This window comes from Aedes aegypti, chromosome 1 (genome assembly GCF_002204515.2).
Source record: "Aedes aegypti strain LVP_AGWG chromosome 1, AaegL5.0 Primary Assembly, whole genome shotgun sequence".
NCBI classification, from domain to species: Eukaryota; Metazoa; Arthropoda; class Insecta; order Diptera; family Culicidae; genus Aedes; species Aedes aegypti.
In genome coordinates this window covers 125,383,926-125,408,108 of record NC_035107.1, presented here as the reverse complement: position 1 = coordinate 125,408,108, position 24,183 = coordinate 125,383,926, and the positions used below count along the sequence as shown (strand labels likewise).

General features: G+C 34.6%; 2 protein-coding genes across 4 annotated transcripts in view; one reads left to right on the top strand and one right to left on the bottom strand.

The window, feature by feature from the left end:
• LOC110676980 overlaps positions 1 to 24,183 on the bottom strand; it is a 75,968-nt gene that overhangs the window by 1,468 nt on the left and 50,317 nt on the right. Inside the window, exon 1 of one of the 3 annotated variants that reach the window (XM_021847191.1) lies at positions 14,701 to 14,785. The exons of 1 other annotated variant lie outside the window; for it this stretch is intronic. The gene's annotated coding sequence lies outside the window, so the exon portion shown is untranslated. One more of the 3 variants, XM_021847186.1, reaches the window with a different exon arrangement.
• Positions 13,835 to 14,516, top strand: LOC5567569 (peritrophin-1). Its single transcript, XM_001657511.2, has 2 exons — positions 13,835 to 13,946; positions 14,005 to 14,516. The coding sequence occupies exons 1-2, from the start codon at positions 13,943 to 13,945 to the stop codon at positions 14,412 to 14,414; spliced, it is 414 nt and encodes a 137-aa protein (XP_001657561.2). The 5' UTR covers positions 13,835 to 13,942; the 3' UTR covers positions 14,415 to 14,516.

Here is a 24,183-nt window from a genome sequence, read left to right as displayed (position 1 = left end):
AAAATGCCAAGCGATCAACATGGGCATCGGGCATGTTCAAGGTAGACTGGTTGGAATGCCCGCTTGGTATTCAGTACCTCTTGTAATTTGCTTCAAGTGTCTGGGGTAGTAGGTTATGAACAGTTGAACCAAAAAAATAAACCAGCGAAAATTTGTAGGCTCATCTTTGAAAAAATAAGGTCATAGTGAACCATGACTCTTTTGAAAAGAACCGTGATTCGTTCACTCTATTTTGAGAGTCGACTCTTTTGCACGCTAAGCCTGCTCCACGCAGCGCACGTGTTAAAACTACACAGAATGAGGCAACTAATGCAGAACTGGCTGACTGTGTGAAAATTCTGTGTAGGTCGCACTCATTCTGTGAGTAACCGACGTGTTGGCCTTCGGCTGTGCGGGGATCGATGGAAACGGAACTGTCAGTCATCTCCCGCGCGGCAGCAAACAGTTGGCGATTGGTAAGATTGGGAGTTTTCAGGGATTTTTTCCAGCGAAAAGCCGGAAGATGGTCGCAAATGAGAAAGTTTTTCCCTTATTTGCTTCCGCTTCGGCTATTCGAATGAAACAATCTCTGAAAAACTTTAAAATCGGGATGTTTTTTCAATGTTTTCAGAAGCAAAATAAACATGGAAGCGAATTCCGTATTCCAAGCGTTCCTCCTCTGTGCGCATTTCACTCATTCGGTTTGTTTACCACCGTTTGCACAAAACTGTGTACAGCCCCCTTTGCACAGAATCTGTGCAGCATGAAGAGAGGCCGATTTTGTGTACTCAGCACTCATTTCTGAGCGGATGATGTTTAGCGTGTATGTAGGGTGGATTCAAGCGCCGGGTATCGGTGTTGGTGAACGTACTTGCGAGATTGGTGGTGATTCGCTTCATCTCCTCTTTCAAGTCCCGGCTAACCCCCACAAAGTTGGTGCCCCGATCGCTGAATACTTCTTCCGGGGCCCTCCTCCGTGCAATGAATCGCCTTCTCGCCATCTTGCAGGACTCCGTGGTCAGGTTTGACATCACCTCCAGATGCACTGCGCGTATGGTCAAGCATGTGAACAGTGCGACGTAACGCTTCACTTCGTTGCGTCCCTGCTTAACCAGTATCGGCCCGAAGTAGTCCAAACCAACGCATGTAAACGGCCGAACGTGTGATGCGGTTCTCGCTTCAGACAGTGGAGCCATTCTCGGCACTGCTTTCCAGCTTGCTTCAAGGCGACTTTCATCTCCGACACGTAGAACCGTTGACGCATCTTGTTAACCGCCGTTTCAGCATTGCAATGCTTGAGCCGATGGTGTGTGCTTTAGGGTAATCGAGTCTAGTTCGCCTCCAAGCGTCTGGGGCTCTCAAGGGGCTCCGGAGCTTGTAGGTTGAAGCGCCCATCTAGCGAATAGGGAGTCGTGGGTTCGATCCCTACCAGAGAACGTGGTTTCTTTTCGCAGTTTCATTTTCAATTAGTACATTAAGGCCCAAGTCAGTGGCGCGTCTGAAATGCGCGCGGGCTACTTTGATCGCAATTTTAACAAATTTGACCACCTTTTCCAAAATTCTAAACTCACTTGTCTCTTCGAAATTAAATGGAGATTATTTCTTGTGAAGAAACCATGTTCATAAAGTTATTAGATTTAGCTGGAATGTCTTTTGAGTGGCAAATGAAATGCCGAAAATATAAGACATTGCTTGCTATTTCATCTGATAGAAGCTGTTTGGGGACATATTTTGAAAATTGGAAAACATCCATCGATAGATATTTCCTCAAGGATTATTCCTGTAAAAAAATATTTCCAATAAAATTAGGCAGGAATACGGGAATGTCTTTTAAACGCGATTTAAAAATCATCATTTTTCTCATAAAATTAGCCATCAAATTGCCAACGATAGCCATGCAACGATCGATGAATCAGGCATAGTTCATCCAAGTGGGCAAAATGAATTCTAGGAGTAATCCACGTTGCAGCTAATGGGAAACTTTCTGGTGGTTGATGAGTTTTGATGATAGAGATATTTTGTTTCTTGGATAAGTACAATTTCATGGTGAAAGTTCATAATGATACTTATTTCACTACTGGACTATCGCAAAAGTTTTTACAAGTGCGGGAACGCTAATGAAAGTGCGCGATGGCATCAAATCGAGTCAGTTACTTCAGCGGGATTATTCATCGCAGTCCAAAGAATAAATGATCTGAAGACACCACTATGGTTCGAAGCAATCTCGCACTTTTATTCCCAGTTCAGCAGTGAAAGAAATATACAACAACTTGATAAAACTTTTGCGCGAGTTAGAATTGATTTGACGCTTCCACACTAATTATGATTTGCATGAGGGAACATATGTCAACAGTATATAAAATTATGTTTGATAAAACCTGATAAGGAGGTGTTGTTATGTTCCATGCTTATTTGAAAATGATGAGTAAACTACCTATCTAAATGATGCTTTTCTGAAATAAATTTGACTGCTCCAATTGCAATATTGAAATTATATGAAAATTCGCATGCCCACCCTAGCCGTTGAAGAAATGAACCGTTACTCTTTGAACGTGGCAAAGGATGGTATTACCATGGATGGTGGGTGCGCTCGTAAGACATGCAGTTGTTTGCCCCAAGATTATTTGGTTTTCTAATATGAAAGCATACATTTTTTTATATACCAATGAATTGCTGAGAAAATTTGCAATCTATTGGTGCTAATTATAAGGCTGAAAAATAAAATTCATAGCATACTTTTTCAATTTCCATTTCATGCGCAAACGATTTCCGCTGCAACAGCAGCGGGCCGTGGGAAGAAGGAATACGAAAAACCGACCAACAAGCGATAAATGAAATGTGTTCATCTAACTGTGAGTCATTTTGCTAATCATGTAGGATGGGTGATCTGTTGATATTGATATTGGTATCACGTGTTGATTACTTCGAGCCTCGAATTCTTGGATCAATTTTAATTTTATCTGCAAATTGTTCTGAACAAATCTTCTTAATTTTGTTGAATAAAATATATTGGGGGATTAGAGTTTTCTAAATTAGTAAATAATACGTCATAAGTCATTTTTAATTTCAGAGCGGTCGGTTCTCAGCTTGCTGCTGGCGATCAACATGCTCGTGCTGTATGTATCAAGCGAGCGTGCTTGTGCGGAATGTACTAAGTATACGATGCAACTGATCTTGAATTAAATATTTCATATTACAATTGGCATTGGAAATTCCAAGTAAATATTTGTATCTCATGGCTTTCTAAGTGGGATGCCCGAAATTCATTGAAAATATTCTAATTGTTTGTGACTGAGAACTTTGGACAGACAATTTGAATGTGATTATTGGGAATTTGTTGAATATTTTCCAATTACTGGTAGACACTGAAAAAGGCTGCAATATGAAAAGATGATTGCTTAAAAAGTCTTTGATAAAGTGTACAATATTTTGAAATACATCGAGTTGAAAACAAACAAAGATATGACAAGAACACTATTTGTATGACATGTTGGTTTATTAAAATAAATCCTAATAATATTTGAGATTGTTATGGAATAATTTGAATATTTCCGAATACCTGATGACAAATGGGTATTCCAGACAAATATTTGAATGAGATGAGGAGCTTTATCAACATTTTGAGTAATACATTACATTCAAATGAAATAAGGGTTTCTAAAAAAAACGGTTCAATGTATAAACGAAATGAGTATTTTCTAGTAAACTCTCGAATATTTGAATGCTCTCTCGAAACATTCGCATTTTTTCAGCAACTTAGAAATACTTGTGTTTTGTGGAATTCTTTAAATTATTCTGAATATTTGATGGCGATTGAAAATTTCTGACTTATATTTGAATGAGATTAGAATATTAGAAAATTTCTGAAAAAATAGAGTATCTCGTCAGTGATATTTGCATAAAAGGAATGTTTTAGAAGAAATTCTGAAGTATGCATGATTGAGATAAGTATTTTTTAATGCAATTTTAAATAAGACGTCTCAATATTATATGAATATAATTAAATAAATTATTTAAACAATATATGCTCCTTTTTTAAGAATTACCGCTGAATGTTTGACTGAGATGAGAATATTTTGAATGACTCCGGAATAATTCAGTTATTTATGAAAATTTTGAATATTTCTGAATATTCGATGTTATTTGAGAACTTCTGGCAAATATTTTAATGCGATGAGGATTTTGAAAAAAATTAAGTATGACAAAATATTTAAATGAAATGAGTTTCTCGTGAATAATATTCATATATGGTTTCTGAATGAAATTTTGATAAATGTATGAATAAGATGAGTATTTTTATTTCACTTCAATATTTGAAATATCATGGAGTTCTTTGGAAAAAATCCGAATTATCGATGGCAATATAAAATTTCTGACAAATATTTTAATGAGATGAGGATTTTTACGAAAATTCTGAGAAATATAAGAACGCGATAAGTATCTCGTAAACAACATTCGAATAAGACTGAATTTCTAAAATAAATACGGTATCTTGCATGAATGATACGAGTGTTCTCTAAATAACTCTCGACTATTTGAATGATCTCTGGAATCTTCCGCATATTTTCGAATATCTGCGAATTTCAAAGATTCTGACAATTTTTTCAATAAGATAAGAATATAAGAAAATTTCTGAATAATAGGAGATAAACATCTCGAAAGTAATATTTGCATATAAAGAAGTGTTTCAAAGGAAATTCTGACGAGAATGGGATAGATATTTTCTCAATATAATTTCAAATGATATGAGTGTCAGAAAATTTCTTAATAATATATGAATAAGATGAGTATCTCATGAATGACAATTGAGTTATATGCTTTTTACAGGAATTCCGCTAAATGTATGACTAAGATGAGTAATTTTTTAATTACTCCGGAATACTCGAATAATTTATGAAATACTTTGAACAGTCACGAATTATCGATGCCATCATGCCAATCGAGAATTTCTGACAAATATTTTAATGAGAAGAGGATTCCAAAATATTTCTGAAAAATATATAAATGTGATGGGAATCTGTAAATGATATTAAAATTATAGAAAGGTTTCTTGAAGAAATTCTGAGAAATGTGTAAATGCGCTGAGTATTTTTTCAGTAACTTCTAAATTCTTGAGTGTTTTGTGGAATTCTTCAAATTACTCTGAATACTTGATGGTGATTGAGAATTTCTGGCATATATTTGAATAGAATATTAGACAATTTCTGAAAAAAATTGGAGTATCTCGTCAGCGATATTTGCATAAAATGAGTGTTTTAAAAGAAATTTTTGAAGAAAGCATGAATGAGATAAGTAGAGTATTTTTATAAATCAATTCTAAATAAGACGAGGATACTAGAAAATATCCATATAATATATGAATAACATGAACATCTTGTGAATGATATTCAAACAATATAAGTGTTAAATAACTTCCGCTGAATGTGTGACTGAAATGAGAATCTTTAAATTGACTCCGCAATATTTTAGTAATTTATGAAAACTTTGAATATTTCCGAATACTCCATGCCTATTTAGTACTTCTGTTAAATATTTTAATAAGATGAGGATTCAAGATAATTTCAGAAAAAAATATATGAGTGAAATTTCTCGTGAATGTTATTTATATACGATAAGGGTTTCTTGATGAAGTTCTGATGAATGTATGAATGAGATGAGTATTTTTAATTGACTGTAATATTTAATTGAAATGTAATGGAATTTGTTGAAAAATTCGATCTTGATAGCAATTGAGATTTTCTAACAAGCATTTGAATAAGATGAGGATTCCAAAATATATCTGAATAACATATAAATGAAATGCGTGTCTTGTTATTTGAATTACATAATGGTTTAGTAAAGAAATTCTGAAAAATACATGAATGAGATGAGAATTTTATCAATGACTCTGGAAAACTTGGGTGTTTTATGAAATTCTTTCAAGTGTTCCGAATACTTGATGCCAATTGAGAAATTCTGACATATGTTTGAATGATATAAGGATATTATAAAACTTCTATTTTATGCATAAAAAAAGTGTTTGATAAGAAGTTTTGAAGAATGCATTCATAAGATAAGTATTTTTTGTTTCATTTAATTTAAAAATAATTCTAGAAAATGTATTGATATTATATGAATACAATTAATATCTCGTGAAAGATATTCAAACAAAATAAGAAGACGTGTAACTTTTTCGTAAATCTTTACATCAATTTGTCCATCTAATCCAATTGCAAATTATATGTAATGTTTGGCTTTTCGGTAGTTATTAAACTTCCACTCGGCTGGTTAGCCGTAAACCACGATTCATAATTAAAAACAAGTAGCATATAAGTACTTTTTTTAGAATCTCCGCTAAATACGACTGAGACGAGAATCTTTTAAATGACTCCAGAATATTTCAGTAATTTATGAAAACTTTGAATATTTCTAAATTTTTGATGCCAATTGAGAACTTCTGGCAAATATTTTAATGAGATGAGGATTCTAGAAAATTTTAGAATACAAAATATATACATGAGATCGTGAATGATACTTATATACGATAAGGGTTTCTGAATGAAATTTTAAATTAAATATTTAAAATGTTCTGGAATTCTTTAAAAAAAATTAAAATTCCAGATGGCAATTGAAAATTTCTGACATTTGAATATTATTGAGAAATGTAAGAATAAGATGAGTATTTCGTAAATTGCATTTGATTGAGATAGAATTTCTGAATTAAATACGAAAGAAAATATTCTAAATAACTCTTGAATATTTCAATGCTCTCTGGAATCTTTCGCATATTTTTGAATATTTTCTGAATAAGACTAAGCTATTAGATAATTTCTGAAAAATAGGAAATAAGCATTTCTTAAGTAATATTTGCATACGGGAAGTGTTTTTAAAGAAATTCTGAAGAATGTATGAATTAGATAAATATTTTTTTAGTTTAAACTAAATTGAACCGAGGATACTAGAAAGTCTCTTTTTAATATATGTATATGACAAAAATCTCGTTAATGACATTTGAACAATATAAGTGGTTTTTAAAGAATTTTCGCTAAAATATATGACTGGGATGAGAATCTTTAAAATGACTCCGGAATATTTGAGTAATTTATTAAATGCTTTGAATATTTCCGAATACTCGATGCTAATTGAGGGCTTCTGACAAATATTTAATAAGATGAGGATTCAAGAAAATTTTAGAAAGAAAAAAAAATAAATGAGTTGAGCATCTCGTGAATGATATTCATATACGATTGGTATATCTGGTTGAAATACTAATGAATGTATGAATGATTTAAGTATTTTTAAATTACTTTAATATAAGAATCATTATGGAATTCTTTGAAAAATCGGAATTATCGATAGCAATTGAAAATTTCTGACAACTATTTGAATGAGATAAGGATTCCAAAATATTTCTAATATATAAAAATGAGACAGAGGCGAGCCTACCAACGACTGAAAGTCTCTTTAATAAAGATAGATAATGAAAGTCAAAATGAGGTAGAAGTAAAGCCGTTGGTCCCGAGATGAACTAGCCCAGGGCTAAAAATCTCGTTAATAAAGAAAACAAAAAATTATATAATGATTTCTCATAGAAATTCTGAAAATTGTATGAATTATTAGTGTTTTTTCATTGACTTCGGAATACTTGAGTGTTTAGTGCAATTCATTGAATTATTCTAAATACTTGATGGCAATTGAGAAATTCATGTTTTGAATAAGATTAGGATTCTAGAAAATATCTGAAAAAAATTGGAGATAAGTGTGAGTGATATTTGCATAAAATAAGTGATATAAAACAAATTCTGCAGAATGCATGAATATGACAACTTTTACCTTAATTTAATTTCAAATAATACGGGGACACTACACAACATTTTAATAATATATTAATAAGATGAGTGAATGACATTTAAATAACATAAATACTTTTTTTAAAGTAATTCCGCTGAACGTATAACTGAGATTAGTAATGATTCCGCAATATTTAAGTAAATTATTAATTACTGTCAATATTTCCAAATATGCCTGACGCCAATTGAGAACTTCTGAAAAATATTTGAATGAGATGAGGATGAAAGAAAATTTGAGAAAATTATTATTGAGATAAGTATCTCGTGAATGTTATTTGAAGGGTTTCTAAAAGAGAATATGACAAATGTGTGGATGCGATTATTTTTTTAAGACTATGCAATGCTTAAAATGTTATGGAACTTTTTGAAAAATCTAAATTCTCGATGGCAATTGCGAATTAATGACAAATTTTGAATGAGTTGAGGATTCCAAATAATATTTCAATGAAATGTGTATTTTGCTAATGAAATTTGAGTGATATAATTGTTTCTAAACGAAATTCTAAAGAATGTATGAATGAGATGCAATATGTTTCAACGACTCCGAAATACTTGATAATTTCATGTTTTTTTTTCAAATTTCGTACAATTTTTAGCAATTGAGACATTAGAACATATATTTGTATGCATAACTATTGTCTTAATTCAATGTTATATAAGACGAGAAAGGATTTTTACGAAATTCTGAGAAATATAAGAATGCGATAAGCATCTCCTAAACAACATTCGACTTAGACAGAATTTTTAAAATGAATACGGTATCATGCATGAATGATACGAGTGTTTTCTAAATAACTCTCAAATGCTCTCTGGAAACTTCCGCATAATTTCGAATACCTGTGAATTTCAAAGATTCTGACAACTTTTCAATAAGGATATAAGAAAATTTCTGAATAATGGGAGATAAACATCTCGAAAGTAATATTTGCATATAAAGAAGTGTTTCAAAAGAAATTCTGACGAGAATGGGATAGATATTTTCTCAATATAATTTCAAATGATATGAGTGTCAGAAAATTTTCTAATAATATTTGAATAAGATGAGTATCTCATGAATGACATTTGAGTAATATAAATGCTTTTTACAGGAATTTCGCTAAATGTATGACCATGATGTGTATTTTTTGAATGACTCCGGAATACTCGAAATTTCATAAATTAAATTCAAATAGTTTCCAATTATCGATGGCATGATGGCAATCGAGAATTTCTGACAAATATTTTAATGAGATGAGGATTCCAAGATATTTCTGAAAAAAATATAAATATGATGGGAAACTGTAAATGATATTAAAATTGTATAAAGTTTTCTTGGAGAAATTCTGAGAAATATATAAATGCACTGAGTATATTTGCAGTAACTTCGAAATACTTGAGTGTTTTGAGGAATTCTTTAAATTATTCTGAATACTTGATCGCAATTGAGCATAACTGATATTTGAATAAATGAAATTTATTAAAATAAATTCTGAAGAATAGTTAAATGAGATAAGTATTTTTTTTTATTCAATTTTAAATAAGACGTCAATTGTTATGAAGGTCGGTAGTTCGGTGTGCAATTATCCGAATGGTATGAATTTGCGGTGGTGAACTAAAAATAAAGTGAATTTACTACTTTTGTTGGATTTTAACATTTTTTATACACATGTCTTAAAGTTCCAGACGGTTTTAAAATGGAAATAAAAAAGTAAACAACATCAATTTTAATTAACTTAAAACAGATATATATTACAAAATCATCCCATAGTTTTTTTTTTGTGTAAGGACTGTGCCGGATTGCAAACCTAATTTGGTAAAAAAAATCATATTTGTTTTCATTTCTAAGTTATAAGACCTTGTTGTTGTTTACTTTTTTATTTCCAATTTTAATCCGTCTACATTTGAGCATGTGTTTACTAATTTCAAAATCCAATGAAAATGCTAAATTCACGTTACTAGCTGCTAAATTCACTTTATAGAGCTATATACCTGTACCTGTACATGTAAATGTACATGTCAAATTTTGACACGTGTTCGTCGTGTAAACGTCAAAACCTTACAACACTATATTTCCTTATGCTAGAATAGTCTTAAAGTAGGCAATTTAAATGTACAAGGTCTAGTCAGTTTGATTGAACGGGGTAAGGCTCTCCTAGATAAAGGGGTCGTCAAGAAAGCACATGGTCATTTAGGGAGAGAAAGGGGAAAGGGTCTGGCCAAAAACACGGTCCATACAACTTTTAAAATTTGTGTATGGGCAAATGACGACAAGGGGGGCGGGGGCAAAATGCCGAAAAAAAACATGCCCACGTGGTTAATGGACGACCCCAAAGAGTTCGTTTATCTCGGAACACATATAAGGGCTATTCATCTTTGAACGTAATCCTCACTATGGACTCTAGAAGAACCTGCGGTTGAAAAAGATTTATCACCACAAAGATATACCATTCACCATAGACCACTATAGGGTGATGTCATCGCCGTAAACAACAATCTTAACACTCGTTGGAAGGGGTAGCATCAGTACGTCATCGTATTCCATAAAACCAAACCCCAGATCAAACTTTGAAGTAGGGTAAATTGGTATAATACGCCCCAACCGGGCAATACCCCCCACTTCATTTTCAAGGGATTGAGGCTTCTTTAACACGTAAATATGATTACATATCTTAAATATCCCCAAAAAAATTATGTTGCGCATATAAGATCTTTGGGAAGTATGAACAACCAATGGAAATACCGTAAAACGGGGTAACTTTGATAGTTTTTTCGAAGAAAACTTGAATATTTATGCATGCTGCTTCAATGATGTGCAATTTATATTTTTAAAACAAGTACTGGCATCCTAGCTATCGATTACAGTCGATAGATTGGCAAAAGATTTATTATGAATGGATATATAATTTTTCATATAATCGAAAGTTGGTTTTCTGTTTTGGGGTAACTTTGATAATGGAGTATGATTCGAACAAAATTGAATGAATAACGAACATTTGTAGGGCATTGCATACCTCTAGGCGTTTAACGTTATATGGAAATTTGTGACTTAGATTACAAAAATGGTCCCAGTTTGTGAAAATGCTTTTCGCTAAGAGATTTGAGACCGATTTCAAGTTCTATGATAACTAGGCTGTCGAAGATAAGTGGCCATCTATTCAAAACTACATCAAATAGTGATCGTAGAACAGATTGTTTGTAAGCGTTTCGAAAATGCTAAAATTGTGTAATTTTTTTTAAATTCGTATAAAAAGCCTAATATGCTCTTGATTCAAATGAAAACCGCTCTTACATGAAGTGTCATACTAATATTCTTTAGTTTTGCATTTGTTTGGCTTAACTGATTAACAGAAATTATGATATTTCGTTTAGTATGTGGTGGGTTACGCACTATCAAAGTTACCCGCATTATCAAAGTTACCCCGTTTTACGGTACCAAAAATATCGAAAATCAGCTTTTTGGCGTAAAAATTTGGGTCCGATAGAAAAGCCTCATTGTAAATGAAGGCCCATCGTTTAATATTGTACTTATTATAAAAACTTTTACCGGAAGACGACTGCTAATGTCATGGATGAATCGACTGCGCATGCCATGCAGTCGTTGTCTATCAATCCAGTGGACCGAGTGAAACCGAACGCACCACCAACAGACAACGCTCCAACACGTAGTCGATAAGCACATCTGCAGGCCAATACCAAGGAGAAAGCTGCTGCAATTAATAGTGCAACTGATTTCCGTGGGGCAGCAGGTGGATTCGCAACGTTTTCTACGGATCACCAAGCGCTTCCGACTGCAACCAACTTTTCCTTCTCGCCGTCGGCCCTGATAGAGCAGCTAAGTGAGCTACAAAAGCGTGCGGACAGTCTCCAGCAGCAGTTGATGGTTGGGACAAACCGTCAGAGTTGAGATTTTGATCGAGTTCTGGAGTGGTTCGTATAGCCACCAACAAGTCCTCAGATTAGCAACGACCTGTGCGTAACGCCGCCTACGAGTTCTCGTCCAACGATGGCAATACCAAGGTTAACAGTTCGGTAAGTCAACCGTGCTCTAGTTCTACCGTTACCGAGCTGATATGAAATTGAGAATATACCTCAAAATTCGCGGTTATTTACGAAAAAATGTCGATTTCGATAGAAATTTCAAAAGATGTCCACCCCACAGATGTGGATCAGAGGGAGAGGAGGATCCGTATTATGGATCAAATCGACTCATACATATTATGGATCAACACACTATAACAGCAATTTATCTGCGAGTTCATCCAATGGTGTGCTAGGGAAAGCATACGTTTAGGCGTTTGTTTCGGAATCGTCTTATCTTTGATTCATAACTGTGGTATGGTTTTCAATGACCACAGTTATGAATCAACGCTTCTGGGAATACGCTTGACATTTTATTTCCTACAGATGGAAGAAGTATGCTTACGCATATTTAATTGATTGCGATGCTGTACAGATTTATGGTTCACGTAGGTAAAATGTAATTGCAACTCTATTCGACGAGATATTCCCGTTTTAATCCAACTCTGATCCATATCTGTGTGCTATCCATAACTGTGGGGTGACTGTACTTCAGCTTGATGGGATGGGATGATTTTCTACGCATGCTCTTATCGTGCTTCGCTATCAAATGGGAACGAATTCTGCAATGCCTGTGTATGCCGCTTTAAAATCGGAAAACAAATACTGCTTAGGAACGTGATATTCACGGTTTTGATATTCAACTTTAGGTGACCGTCTACTGAGCCGGATCGATAACTTTCCATGAACTCACTTGCCACTTTGTAGGTCAAATTTAGAATAGTCAACCTTATCTGTCAGTAGAAAAAAAGTTGACAACGTAATCTCCATCATGGTCAGTCTAAGAATTTATGTTTCAAAGATCAAGTTGATGTAAGATTAAATGTTAAAATAAACATCTGATTTCTGATAAGCTTCAACTGGGCTCGATAGTCGCCAGCGGTTATCAAATCGTATTGGCTACACTTTTATGATTATGTTATTAAAAAGAAAGAAGTGTGATAAGAATTTACGCACAGCTAATCATCTGCTCAGTAGTCCAAAATTGAAATTTCTTCGGCGTATTTCAATAGAATAACATTTATTCCAGCACATTTTTAGGCGAATGAGTTAAGCTTATCCCGGAGGGATTAAATTTTGTAGAAGATGAATGTGCAATTTTAAGCAGAAGTAGGGAATATTTTACAAATCAACATGTTTAATAATATTGGGGCCTTCTTTAGCCGAGTGGATAGAGTCCGCGGCTACAAAGCAAAGCCATGCGGAAGGAGTCTGGGTTTGATTCCCGGTTGATCCAGGATCTTTTCGCAATGAAAATTTGCTTGACTTCCCTGGGCATAGAGTATCATCGTACCTGCCACACGATATATGAACGCGAAAAAATGGCAACTTTGGCAAAGAAAGCTCGCAGTTGATAACTGTGGAAGTGCTCATTGAACACTAAGCTGAGAGGCAGGCCCTGTCCCACTGAGGACATGATGTCAAGAAGAAGAAGAATAGTATGTGATTCACAAAGTAGATTAATGCACGTGTTTGAAGCTGATAATGGTGGGCGTAGTTTACAAACGTGATATGACGTTAAACACGTACTATGACAGCTGTCCAAAGAGGATGATATCGTCTCCTTGATTTTTGCTGTCAGACCGAGAGCGTATGTGTGATACCAAATTAAAACAATGTACAGACTTTCGTCGATAAAAGATAAGATGTAAAATATGCAAGCCTTCAAATTCTCCCATGGAATAACCCAAACAGATGAGTAATGATAAATGTTTTTTTTTGCGATTCCTTCCAAAAAAATCCCAATTCCTAAAATGTAAAATTAACTATTTACATTAATATTAAGATATTCAAGATTTGGCACCGCTTTGAAAGTACTGATATCTTATACACAACACGCAAAGGGCAAGCACATTTTAATCGAATTCCTCAAATGGAACAATCTGCTGACGTCACCACCCGGTTCAACTAGTTCGATTTTTATCTCTTATCGTTATCTGGCTAATCAGGGCCAAATCAGTGTTTGTGCGAATAAGATCATACGCTTCTCATAAATATATCGAACATGAATGTCTGAAGCTTCACTCCATTTCTCGCAACCATACCGAAATCATTAAAAGTGCTCAATATCGAAAATCATGAGTAAGTGTTTTAGACAAGTATAAAGTGTTCACAGTTCCTAATGTGTTTTAATTTTTAGAGTTCCACATAACGATAGTTTTGCTTGCACTTTGTCTATCGCAAGTATCCAGCAGTTTACCGTGCGTTAATCAAAAACCAATGAAAGTGCCTCTTCCTGGATCATCCACCCTCTACATCGCCTGCAGCAGTGGAGTCACCGTTTTCAGGAAATGCTCAAACGAACTACTGTTTGATATTAAAACCAACCAGTGCATTCATCCAATGGCGGATCGTGCATCTCGGCAAATAGTTCAGTGTCCAGAGGATTTCAACCCGTCGTTTCCGACGTTCATTCCGCACCCAACCGACTGTGCCAGATATTTTATTTGTGTAGAAGACGTTGCTCACGAGTACCACTGCCCAACGGGAACCAAGTTCAATCCGGCCATAAATGTGTGTGATTTGCCCGAAAACGTTAACTGTTTCTAGTGGTTGTACCTTTCGAAGATATTATTTTTCACTATGTTAAGATTTTCTAAACTAATTAAACAACAATCATCTGAAGATGATTGATACACTTTTATTTGAAAACCTGTTATGTTATTGCTCAAATGTATCACTTTCCTGACCAAAAGCTTTCTTTGTACTAGGGTTCACACATTGATACCGTACACCCCTGCTAATTTCAACGATATCTCATGCAAACTATTGGAGTTCATATTGATTTTGAACTACTTACACTCTACGAACCGCAGATACACCTCTTTTTGATTACCTGATTGGTCGTTTTGTTTTTACTCTGTTCCATGAGCTAAATGACTCTTGAACCATGTGTAATCTGCACGATGTGCAGATTAGCGGAATACACATTAAAAAGTGTTCAGATTAAATGTAACCAATCCAATGTGGTATTCGGTAGATAAATGCACACATCAGTAAACATGTGAGTACGGAAGGACAGACCGAATGTATGTCAAGGTAACCATTATTGATTTTGTTAATGTTAAAAGTATGCACAGCAAACAAGCTGAATAATGACCGATCAGACAACTTTTCGTCGTCCGTTGGGGCGGAAACTGGATCAAAGAACGTCCCATTCGAAAATAATCAGTAGTGAAGGGTGTGCTGCGACAACATCTTGGACTTGACGAGGTGATGGTATTGGCTGTAGTTCGTGAACATGGTTATTCCATTAAAAGTTCTATTTTTTGTATACAGAAGCGATGCTTCTATTCCTTGTCCAAACGGCTTTGAGTGACGATTGCACAATGGCCGGGCCCCATATAAAGGGGCGGCCAAAACTACCAAAACCATTTTTTGAGATTTTTATGTTTTTTATGATTTTAAAATATACCTCATGTATTATATTATTATGATCCTTGATTGAAATTGACCCAGAATTTAATCTTCTATGACTTTTATGACGGCAAACTGGCTGAAGTCAAAAAATTGAAAAATGTTGCAATAAAATAAAGTACAAATTTGATAACTTAGGAATGCAATATTTCCCCAATGTTACGCACTATCTGAAGGCTTATAGTTCAACACTTTTATCGAGCATAAGGATGGATAAAAATATTTGGTTGAAGTTTTAAAACTGTTGAATATTACACTTTAGTAATTTTGATGATTTTTAACATGAAAAACAACTCTTGTCGCGTCATGTCGCCGCCATTTCGAATATTGCACATCAAAATGCATCCTTAGACCTTACAAAAAACGTTTATTTTTTTTGCAGAAATTTGCTGATTTGCAAGTTAGAGCTATTTAAATAATTCAATATTTTCATATATTTTGAAAATATTTTCATACAAAGTTTATTTAAAATATATTTCATCACTGTTCATACACATTTTGATCAAACTCGGTCAAATACAAACAAAAAATGTGCTTTCAGCTTAGTTTGATAACATATTTAATGAAAAAAACTGTTTTCAAAAAAGTTACGTAATATGTGAATAACCCCTTCTGAAACATTAAAAACGCCAAATAACATATTAGGTTTACATATTTCATCGATTACGGCAATAAAACTAGTTTTGGCCAAACTTCATTTTTTTCCGACCATTGTGGATTGAAGCAAGCCCTTTCTCGTTGGTACGCATTTATCCATAAAAAACGATAAGGTTTGACACTGATCCATCCATAACAAGAATTGTGCAAAATGTTTTAAACTGTATGTAACACCCCCACCAAGGTGACAAAAATGCAATGTTTTAATCTTCAATTTGATTTCCAGCCCCAGATGCTATCGTAAAATTTTGATACTCACCGATAAAGGCTAATGTGGTACTCAACGAACTTTAAGTTTTATGGTTAAGGTAGACAAAAGACGAGCATTTTTTGTTTTCATTGATACACAGCACATGCGTGCGTCTATAATAAGCTTATCATTTAATCTTTTTTTTTAACAATTTACTTCCATGCATTTATAAATATAGTTTATGATTCTTTGCAATGAAGTAATTTATGACACCAACGTCTTTATTCAAACGTTTCTGAATACGGTTTTAGGACATTTTGTCGAATGACATTTGGTCGAATGCCTCTGGAACGTCTAGTCAAATGAAAATTTGAGGACTGGTTTGTATTGGTTTACCAAGCGTTCCCAACACAGCAGCGGGCGAGCAATGGAAGGTAAAAACAAAACTATGGAAGAGATGGTAGCGAGAGTGGTAGAACATTGAAAAGAGAGCAGTTTAGAATAATATATCTGTAAAATGAATTATGTGATGAATGTAGGAAGCATTAACCTCAACAGTACTACAACGATTGTTAACAGGTACTTGTTACGGGACTTTATTTTCAACAATAACCTTGATGTGATATTGTTACAAGAAGTTTGCTTTACGAATTTTTCTTTTGTTCCATCTTATATTTCGTATGTGAATGTGAGTGAAAATAGTTCTGGGACTGCCGTTCTGATTAGAAATACATTTGAAGTGGGACAGCCGTTTCTAAGCTTGGATGGAAGAATATCTTCTGTAATAGTGAACGGGATAAATTTCGTAAACATCTACGCCTTTTCTGGATCGAACCGTAGAAAAGAACGGGAAAACTTATTCTTAAATGATCTTGCTCCCCACCACGGCAAATCGGGCATAACTGCTAATGTTGTAGGTGGTGACTTCAATTGTATTGTAGATGGGACTGATTGCGTTGGGGAAAACAAAAACTATAACCCGAGATTACAAACCTCATAGATTCGTTCAAATGGAAAGATGTAGCGCTGGTTCTTAAAAAGAAAGAATTTACTTTTCATCGTGGATCGTCAGCTTCCAGGCTTGATAGATTTTATGCATCGGTCAGTATCATGGACCGTGTGAAAGGTTTCAAGACAATTCCGTTACCCTTTTCAGACCACTGCGGAATTGCCATGAAAATAGGAATTTGTCAAAATACGATAGTTTCCAAAGGCAGAGGATACTGGAAGGTAAATAGCACAATTCTCATGGATGATTATGTAGCCCGAGATTTTGAAAATAACTACGAGATTTGGAAGCATAGAAATCAGTATGTACATAATAAATGCGAATGGTGGAATAGTATATTTAAAACTAAGTGTAAACCGTTTTATAGAACTAAGAGCTGGGAGCTAAATAGCAGGATTTTTACAGAAAAAAGCTACTTTCAAAGTAAGTTGAATGAATGGATGAACAAGCAGAATAAAGGTGAGGACACTCTTCTTAATGTTAGAATGATCAAATCTAGGTTGCTTGAAATAGAAACCAACAGATTGAAGCATTTGGGAAACACCATGAATGAATTTACATTGGTACAGGGAGAGATGATCAATATATATCAAATTGCAGCTCAGATCAAGCGTTCAGAGCACAGTAGCGGATTTAAATTATCTAAAGATGGTTCCATGATTGTGGATATCAGGGAACTCAAGAAAGAGGTTTTCGAATATTACACAGAGCGGTTCAAAATGGATGAAAGTGCAGGATTTCCAAACAACATCAATGATCCCCTCAACAGTATTAACAACTCACTGAATGATGACGACAGAGAACATTTAGCGCGGCCAATCACAATTATTGAATTGGAAAGGGTACTCAAACTTTGCTCAAAAAAGAAATCGCCAGGCCCAGATGGATTGACCTATGAATTTTATTTGAAAATTTTTGATGTTATTAAGCAGGACCTACTGCAAATTTTCAATCTTTATTTATCTGGCACCTTTTGTCCCCAAAAGGCTTTTCAGATGGGATTATCACACTTGTTCCAAAGAAAGGGAGTAACAGTAGGTCATTAGATGATTACAGACCAATTTCTCTAATGAACTGTGACTACAAGCTGTTTATGAAAATCATTGCGGAAAGAATCTCACCTGTTTTAGATAAACTACTCTCTGAGGGACAGTCTGCTTGCGTGAAAAACAAATCTTGTATGAATAATTTGAAAGATCTTCGTCGAATGCTGACTAAATCTTGTGAGAACAAACGATTCAAGGGTTGTCTTGTCAGTATTTACTTGAACAAGGCTTTTGATAGAGTTGATCATGAATATTTGTGGAAGGTTTTGGAGAAGTTCGGCTTCCTCCAAACAATTGTTCAATGTATTAGAAATGTGTACAGTATTGCGGTTTCCAGAGTCCAGATCAATGGATTTCTTACAGATGAGATCAAGATAAACAGCTCTGTCAGACAACGATGTCCCCTAAGTTTGATTCTTTTTGTTTTATACATTGAACCATTGATAAGAAGAGTTTCAGAAAGTATAACAGGATTTCTAGTTTACGATAAATTTTTAAAAGTAATTGTTTTCGCTGACGACTTTAACATAATTATTAGAAATGACGATTAGTTTGATCAATTTTGGAGTATATTCGATGAATATGCAATACTTGCTAAAATAAGAATAAGTCTGAGTAAATCTGAATACATGAGATTTAATCAAGTAAGAATGGGACCACAAAAGATTCGAGAAGTAGATAGCCTGAAAATTTTAGGAATAACGTTTTGTAGAAGTTGGTATTTGACGGTAAACACTAATTATAATAGAGTGATAAATAATATAAAACACTCATTGAGTAGACATTACATAAGAAATTTGAATTTGTATCAGAAATGTTGGATTTTAAACATATTTATTCTATCAAAGGTTTGGTACTTAGCACAAATTTTCCCTCCCTTAAACAAACACATAGCGCAGCTCAAATCTATTTTCGGAAAGTTTTTATGGAATGGGTTTATCTTTAAAATCGAGAGAAACCAGATGTATCTTGATTACATGAAAGGAGGTTTGAATTTGATTGATCCGGAGGCGAAAATTTAAGCTTTATTTTTGAGGAACATCCTGTATAACCCAGATGGTGGTGATACATCAGTAGAAGAAAAATATTTACTAAAAATGAGAGAAGCACATACACAAAGACTAACAAAAAACGCAAGAGAATGGATTCAGGAAGGGAAAATGTTGAAAGAACGATTTAATTATAACAGTACAAGGCATTTGTATAATTATTTTGTAAGTTTGAAAAACTGCACTCCTAAAGTAGAGCAAAACATTGATATCAATTGGGCAGGAATATGGGAAAACATAAATATGAGATTTATTTCAACCGACATAAGATCAATGGTCTTTTGTTTTGTTAATGACATCATTACAAATGGCAAGAAACTCTCGGCTTATAACATTCGCAGTAGCCAAGGAAATTGTCGCAGGTGTGGAATCGCAGATAGTAATTTTCATCGATTAAAAGAATGTCCAAAAGCGAAGATCATTTGGGAATGGTGCAGTTCGATTGTTCAAACGCGTTATAAAATAAGTGTAGTTGATTTGGAGGATCTTCTTCCATTTTCGATATGTAAATCATCGCAGCAACAAAAAGCTGCTTTGTGGCTGACCATGAAAGTGATTTCATTCAATTTGACATTTTCAGAACCATCACTATTTGTTTTCAAAAAGGAGATAAGGGAAGAAAGGTGGAACAACAGAACATTTTTTGCTTCGGAATTCGGATCAAATTTGAACATATGCTAACTGTTAACAATCGTATATGTACTTAAGTTAAGTAGTGTTAAGCAATAAGAAGTTTGTAGCTCGAATCCTGTTTCAATAAAAAAAAATGGATCGCTCCTAAGGTAGGTTCAAGTAACAGAAACACCATTTATTCAAATGTACACCGAAAGTTTGTTATTTTGGACAGATATCTAGACTTGATTTGTTGGTAAAAAATTTTTTTGATATGTTAATAGATACGGTTATTGCTTAAAGCATAAATGTCTCTATTAATCCACATTTTTGGCAAATTAACATATATTACGGAAAAGGAAAGCATCTTAAAGCTGGTGAAAGCTCGGCAGGTTTTGTTTTAATGCTGTTGCAAATCGAATTTTACCAGTAAAAATATCATGTTGACAATCTTATGGCAGAGGTTTTGACGATGCTTAGTCAAAAATGGAATTATCCAATGCAAATAACTTTCACTCATGGTACAATAATTTTGAATCATGTACTCAAACTTCTATTACATTCAAAGGTGGAAATAAAAATGCAGGACTTTGGATTTTCCAAGTTTAATTCGTCACAGTCCTTAGAGTTTTCAAGAGTATAAATTTCAAGAACAAAACAACAGATTGATCAATTTCATGTGATATCTGGCGCGAAAATGGCGATAGTGAATTATCGTAGGAGGTACACCAAAATTCATCCGGTAGATTTAAAACGAGCGTAGAAGAAGGGAACTCGAAACACTTATGGTCCGACGTACAATTATGTTTAAGACATACATGAAACGAGTGAACGGAGTGATCGTTGTCTATCCTTCGAAAAAGGCACAATAAATGTGACCGAAACGTCAGGTGTAGAACGGAAATCCGTGTATGATCCCTAGAGACTGAAAGCCGAAAACCCAAAAACATAACCTCCATCACAGTCGATTCCTGTACATTAAATACAGATATGTGAACAGTTTTGTAAATGAAACCACTCAAGAGGGTCCATAAGGGCACATCGACAGCGCGCCGGATAATATGGGAATCAAATTGAGGGTCGATAATTTGTCAACACTCACGACGAGCTCACGAAAAAACCAGAACGCCATGTCAATAACCTTTTCACCTTAACCTAACCTCTTGAACTAGCACAAGGTACTATTCCATAATTTTCATTTCGTCTAAGCCCGCAACAAAAAGATGCATTCACTCCCACACCAAACTGCATAAATTGCAGTCGATCTTGAAGATCAATGGTTTCTGCGACTCTCACTGCACTACGAACCACGGTCAGACCACAGCTTGCAGTAAACTGCACCGTCACTCATTGCTGGAAGAGATCGGCGTGGCTCAAAATTTTAAATTTCATTGCTGGACCATTATCGGCATTAATCTTGTCTTGATCGGTTCGGTAACCTACATTCTTGGTGCAGCCGACGGACGCACAGTGGTACCGCTCATACGCCAAAAATTGAAAAATAAATTGACTGAGTTTTCGCTGTCTTACCTTTCCATAGATTAATGATGTCAAGAATTTGAATCGTAAATTCTTTACACGTCTATTTTAAATATTATATGTAACTTACTAGTACTATACCAGGAAGGAAGTATCAGAATCATTTTTAAAATTTTATTTGTAACAAGAGCATGTTCTTGCAACCTTTCCAACCTCCAATTTTTCCTATTCAAATAACGGCTGAATCACATTTAAATTGTATTCTAAAAATAGATCGTTATATGAAACTTGACACTTTTGATCATGTTTGACATTCACTTAGTCGACAAAAACGCCACAGGGGCTAATTTTTTTAACACTGGGGTTGTTCTTATTTGACATTTCGGGAAACGGAAAACAAATACACACAAAATTTGAGTTTAAACCTAAAGTTGTGACAAAATCCCAAAAATCAGAATAAAATGTATTTTGGCCGTAAACCAACGAAAAGCATTCAAAATTGAGTAAACATGTGTTTCAGGCCTAAACTTAAGCGTTTGGTACTAAAATTGGGACAGGGCTTTAGGACTCTATTATTAGACTTTTTTCCAGTATAATAAAAATAAATATGAGTTTGTGTAATGTAAAAGGCTTAAATGCCCTCATTGTGATTTTTGAAAGTTACATTTTTATCTAGCATGATCCCTAGATACTTAACTTCATCTGAGACATTTATAATTTGTAATACAAATTTCATATGATTAAGTTCATTTTGAGCACAGAGAAACAAAAAAGGATGTTTGTATAGTCGCGTTTTGTCTCATAGAAACTTTCAAGTGACAACACCATTACTCAGAATCATTGAAGTTATATCAACAACAATAACCACGAGTGCGTTTGTGAAAAAAAATGATTTGTAAATTCCTGATGGTAATTTTTATTAGATTTTATGTCAGATGATTTATGACCACTTCGTAGAACAAATGGAACCACTGTGGGACGCCGCAAACGCAGGCCATCAATTGGCAGATGACCTGTTGCACTCTCTTGCAGATTTGCAATTTGTACCCTGCAGGGAAAGTGTTGATGGGACGGCACAGCTCTGCGCTGGAGGGGTATGTAATCCAATCCAATGAATTGTTTTTTTCTATGAAGTAAAGTTTGCTGAGCAAGTGTCCCATATGTGACGACATCAGGCAGTTGTGGTTGGGGAGAAAATTGAGTGTGGGCTTTCGTAACGTGCGATTTATTTGTAAATTATAGGCATTAGGTGCCTTCATTCGACAAGGCTCTTTCTTGTGAAAAATTGTCATACTAAAAATGAAATTCTACTTATTGTTGAACAGAGAAATGATTTATCTCCGACTATTTCTGCTTCTGCCCATATGCAGTTTTGTTGCATCATTTGGAAGCATTTCAGACCAAAATCGCGGAGGCACGAATCATACGCAACTGAAGACCTCCCTTTCACTTTGTTTTATTGTCATGATGAATGCCGTTTAAAGTTTTTGGCGTTCAGTTTATGAACGAGTAGGTAACTGGATAATGTTTTTCGTTTAATGAGAATCTGTATTGCTACAGATTGGACGGGAGCTACGGACAGAACATGCGAGGCTCACCTTGCTGGAAGTGAAGTGAAAGTCGTTTATTGGGTGTGTAGAAGATTGCAGTTTACATCTGAATTTGGATTTTATGTCAGGATTGGAATATAAACGGGTTTGAATTGGTCCAGGAACTATGCTCTAACAAAAATTATTAATAGGGTTCTAAAATTTCTGATGAAATCTTGTTTTTATTTAATAACACAAAAGAGCATGATCAGCAAGCAACCACTCTAGCAATTTTTCCATTTTAAATAACGGCTGAATCACATTTAAATTTTCATTTTAAAAATAGATTCAAATGTGAACCTTGACACTTTTGATCATGTTTACAATTCACTAAGTCAACAAAAACGTCACTGGGGTTGTTATTATTTGACATTTCGGAAGGGACACGGAAAATAAAGTACACCCAAAATTTGAGTTCAATCCAAAAGGTGTGACCAAATCTCAAAAATCAAAAACAAAATGTATTTTGGCCGTAAATCAACGAAAAGCATTCAAAAACTGAGTAAACATGTGTTTCTGGCCTAAAACTAAGCGTTTGGTACTAAAATTGGGGCAGGGCTTTAGGACTCTATTATCAGACTCTATTCAGTATAATAAAAATAAATATGAGATTGTGTAATATAAAAGTGAAGATGAGAATCTTTGCATTCCTTTTTCAGTTATTGTGATAGACAACTAAAAACATGTTACTACAACAACACTAATGGGCCGAGTGTATGTAGTTGGAACTTTTCGTAGATACCCTAAACCCTTAATATTCTACCTGAATTAAATCATTTATTGGATTTTTTGTACGATTTTTTCTGTGTCCTTATCCAAGTTTCATAAAAATCATCGAGTTTATATTGTAAATTTCTTCAGCCGCACAGCAATCTCCAGTATTGCAAAATTCGAAAAGTTGCTCACAACAGGTACCGCTAACGGTAATAAATGTGCATTAGTCTCACCTCATGTGCATTCAATGTGAGTGCGCCAAGATTACGTCAAACGGTGGTCTTGATTGCATGATTGTAGCATATATGTTCGAAGGAATGCTGCTACCGGTAGCGCAGCATTAAACGACGTCGACGACGACTACGGTGAATAGACGGGCGTTGATCTAATGCTTTCCTATGGTAGGGGTGGATCAACCAGACAGTGTCTAGGTATGGAATGATTTTATCAGATCGTTTTGAAACTGATGTAGGCAATTAGAGGGCGGGGGTTACAATTACCATGGGGTATGTAGATAAGTTCACGCTGCCTATTAAGATGTGCAAATTGGATCTTGG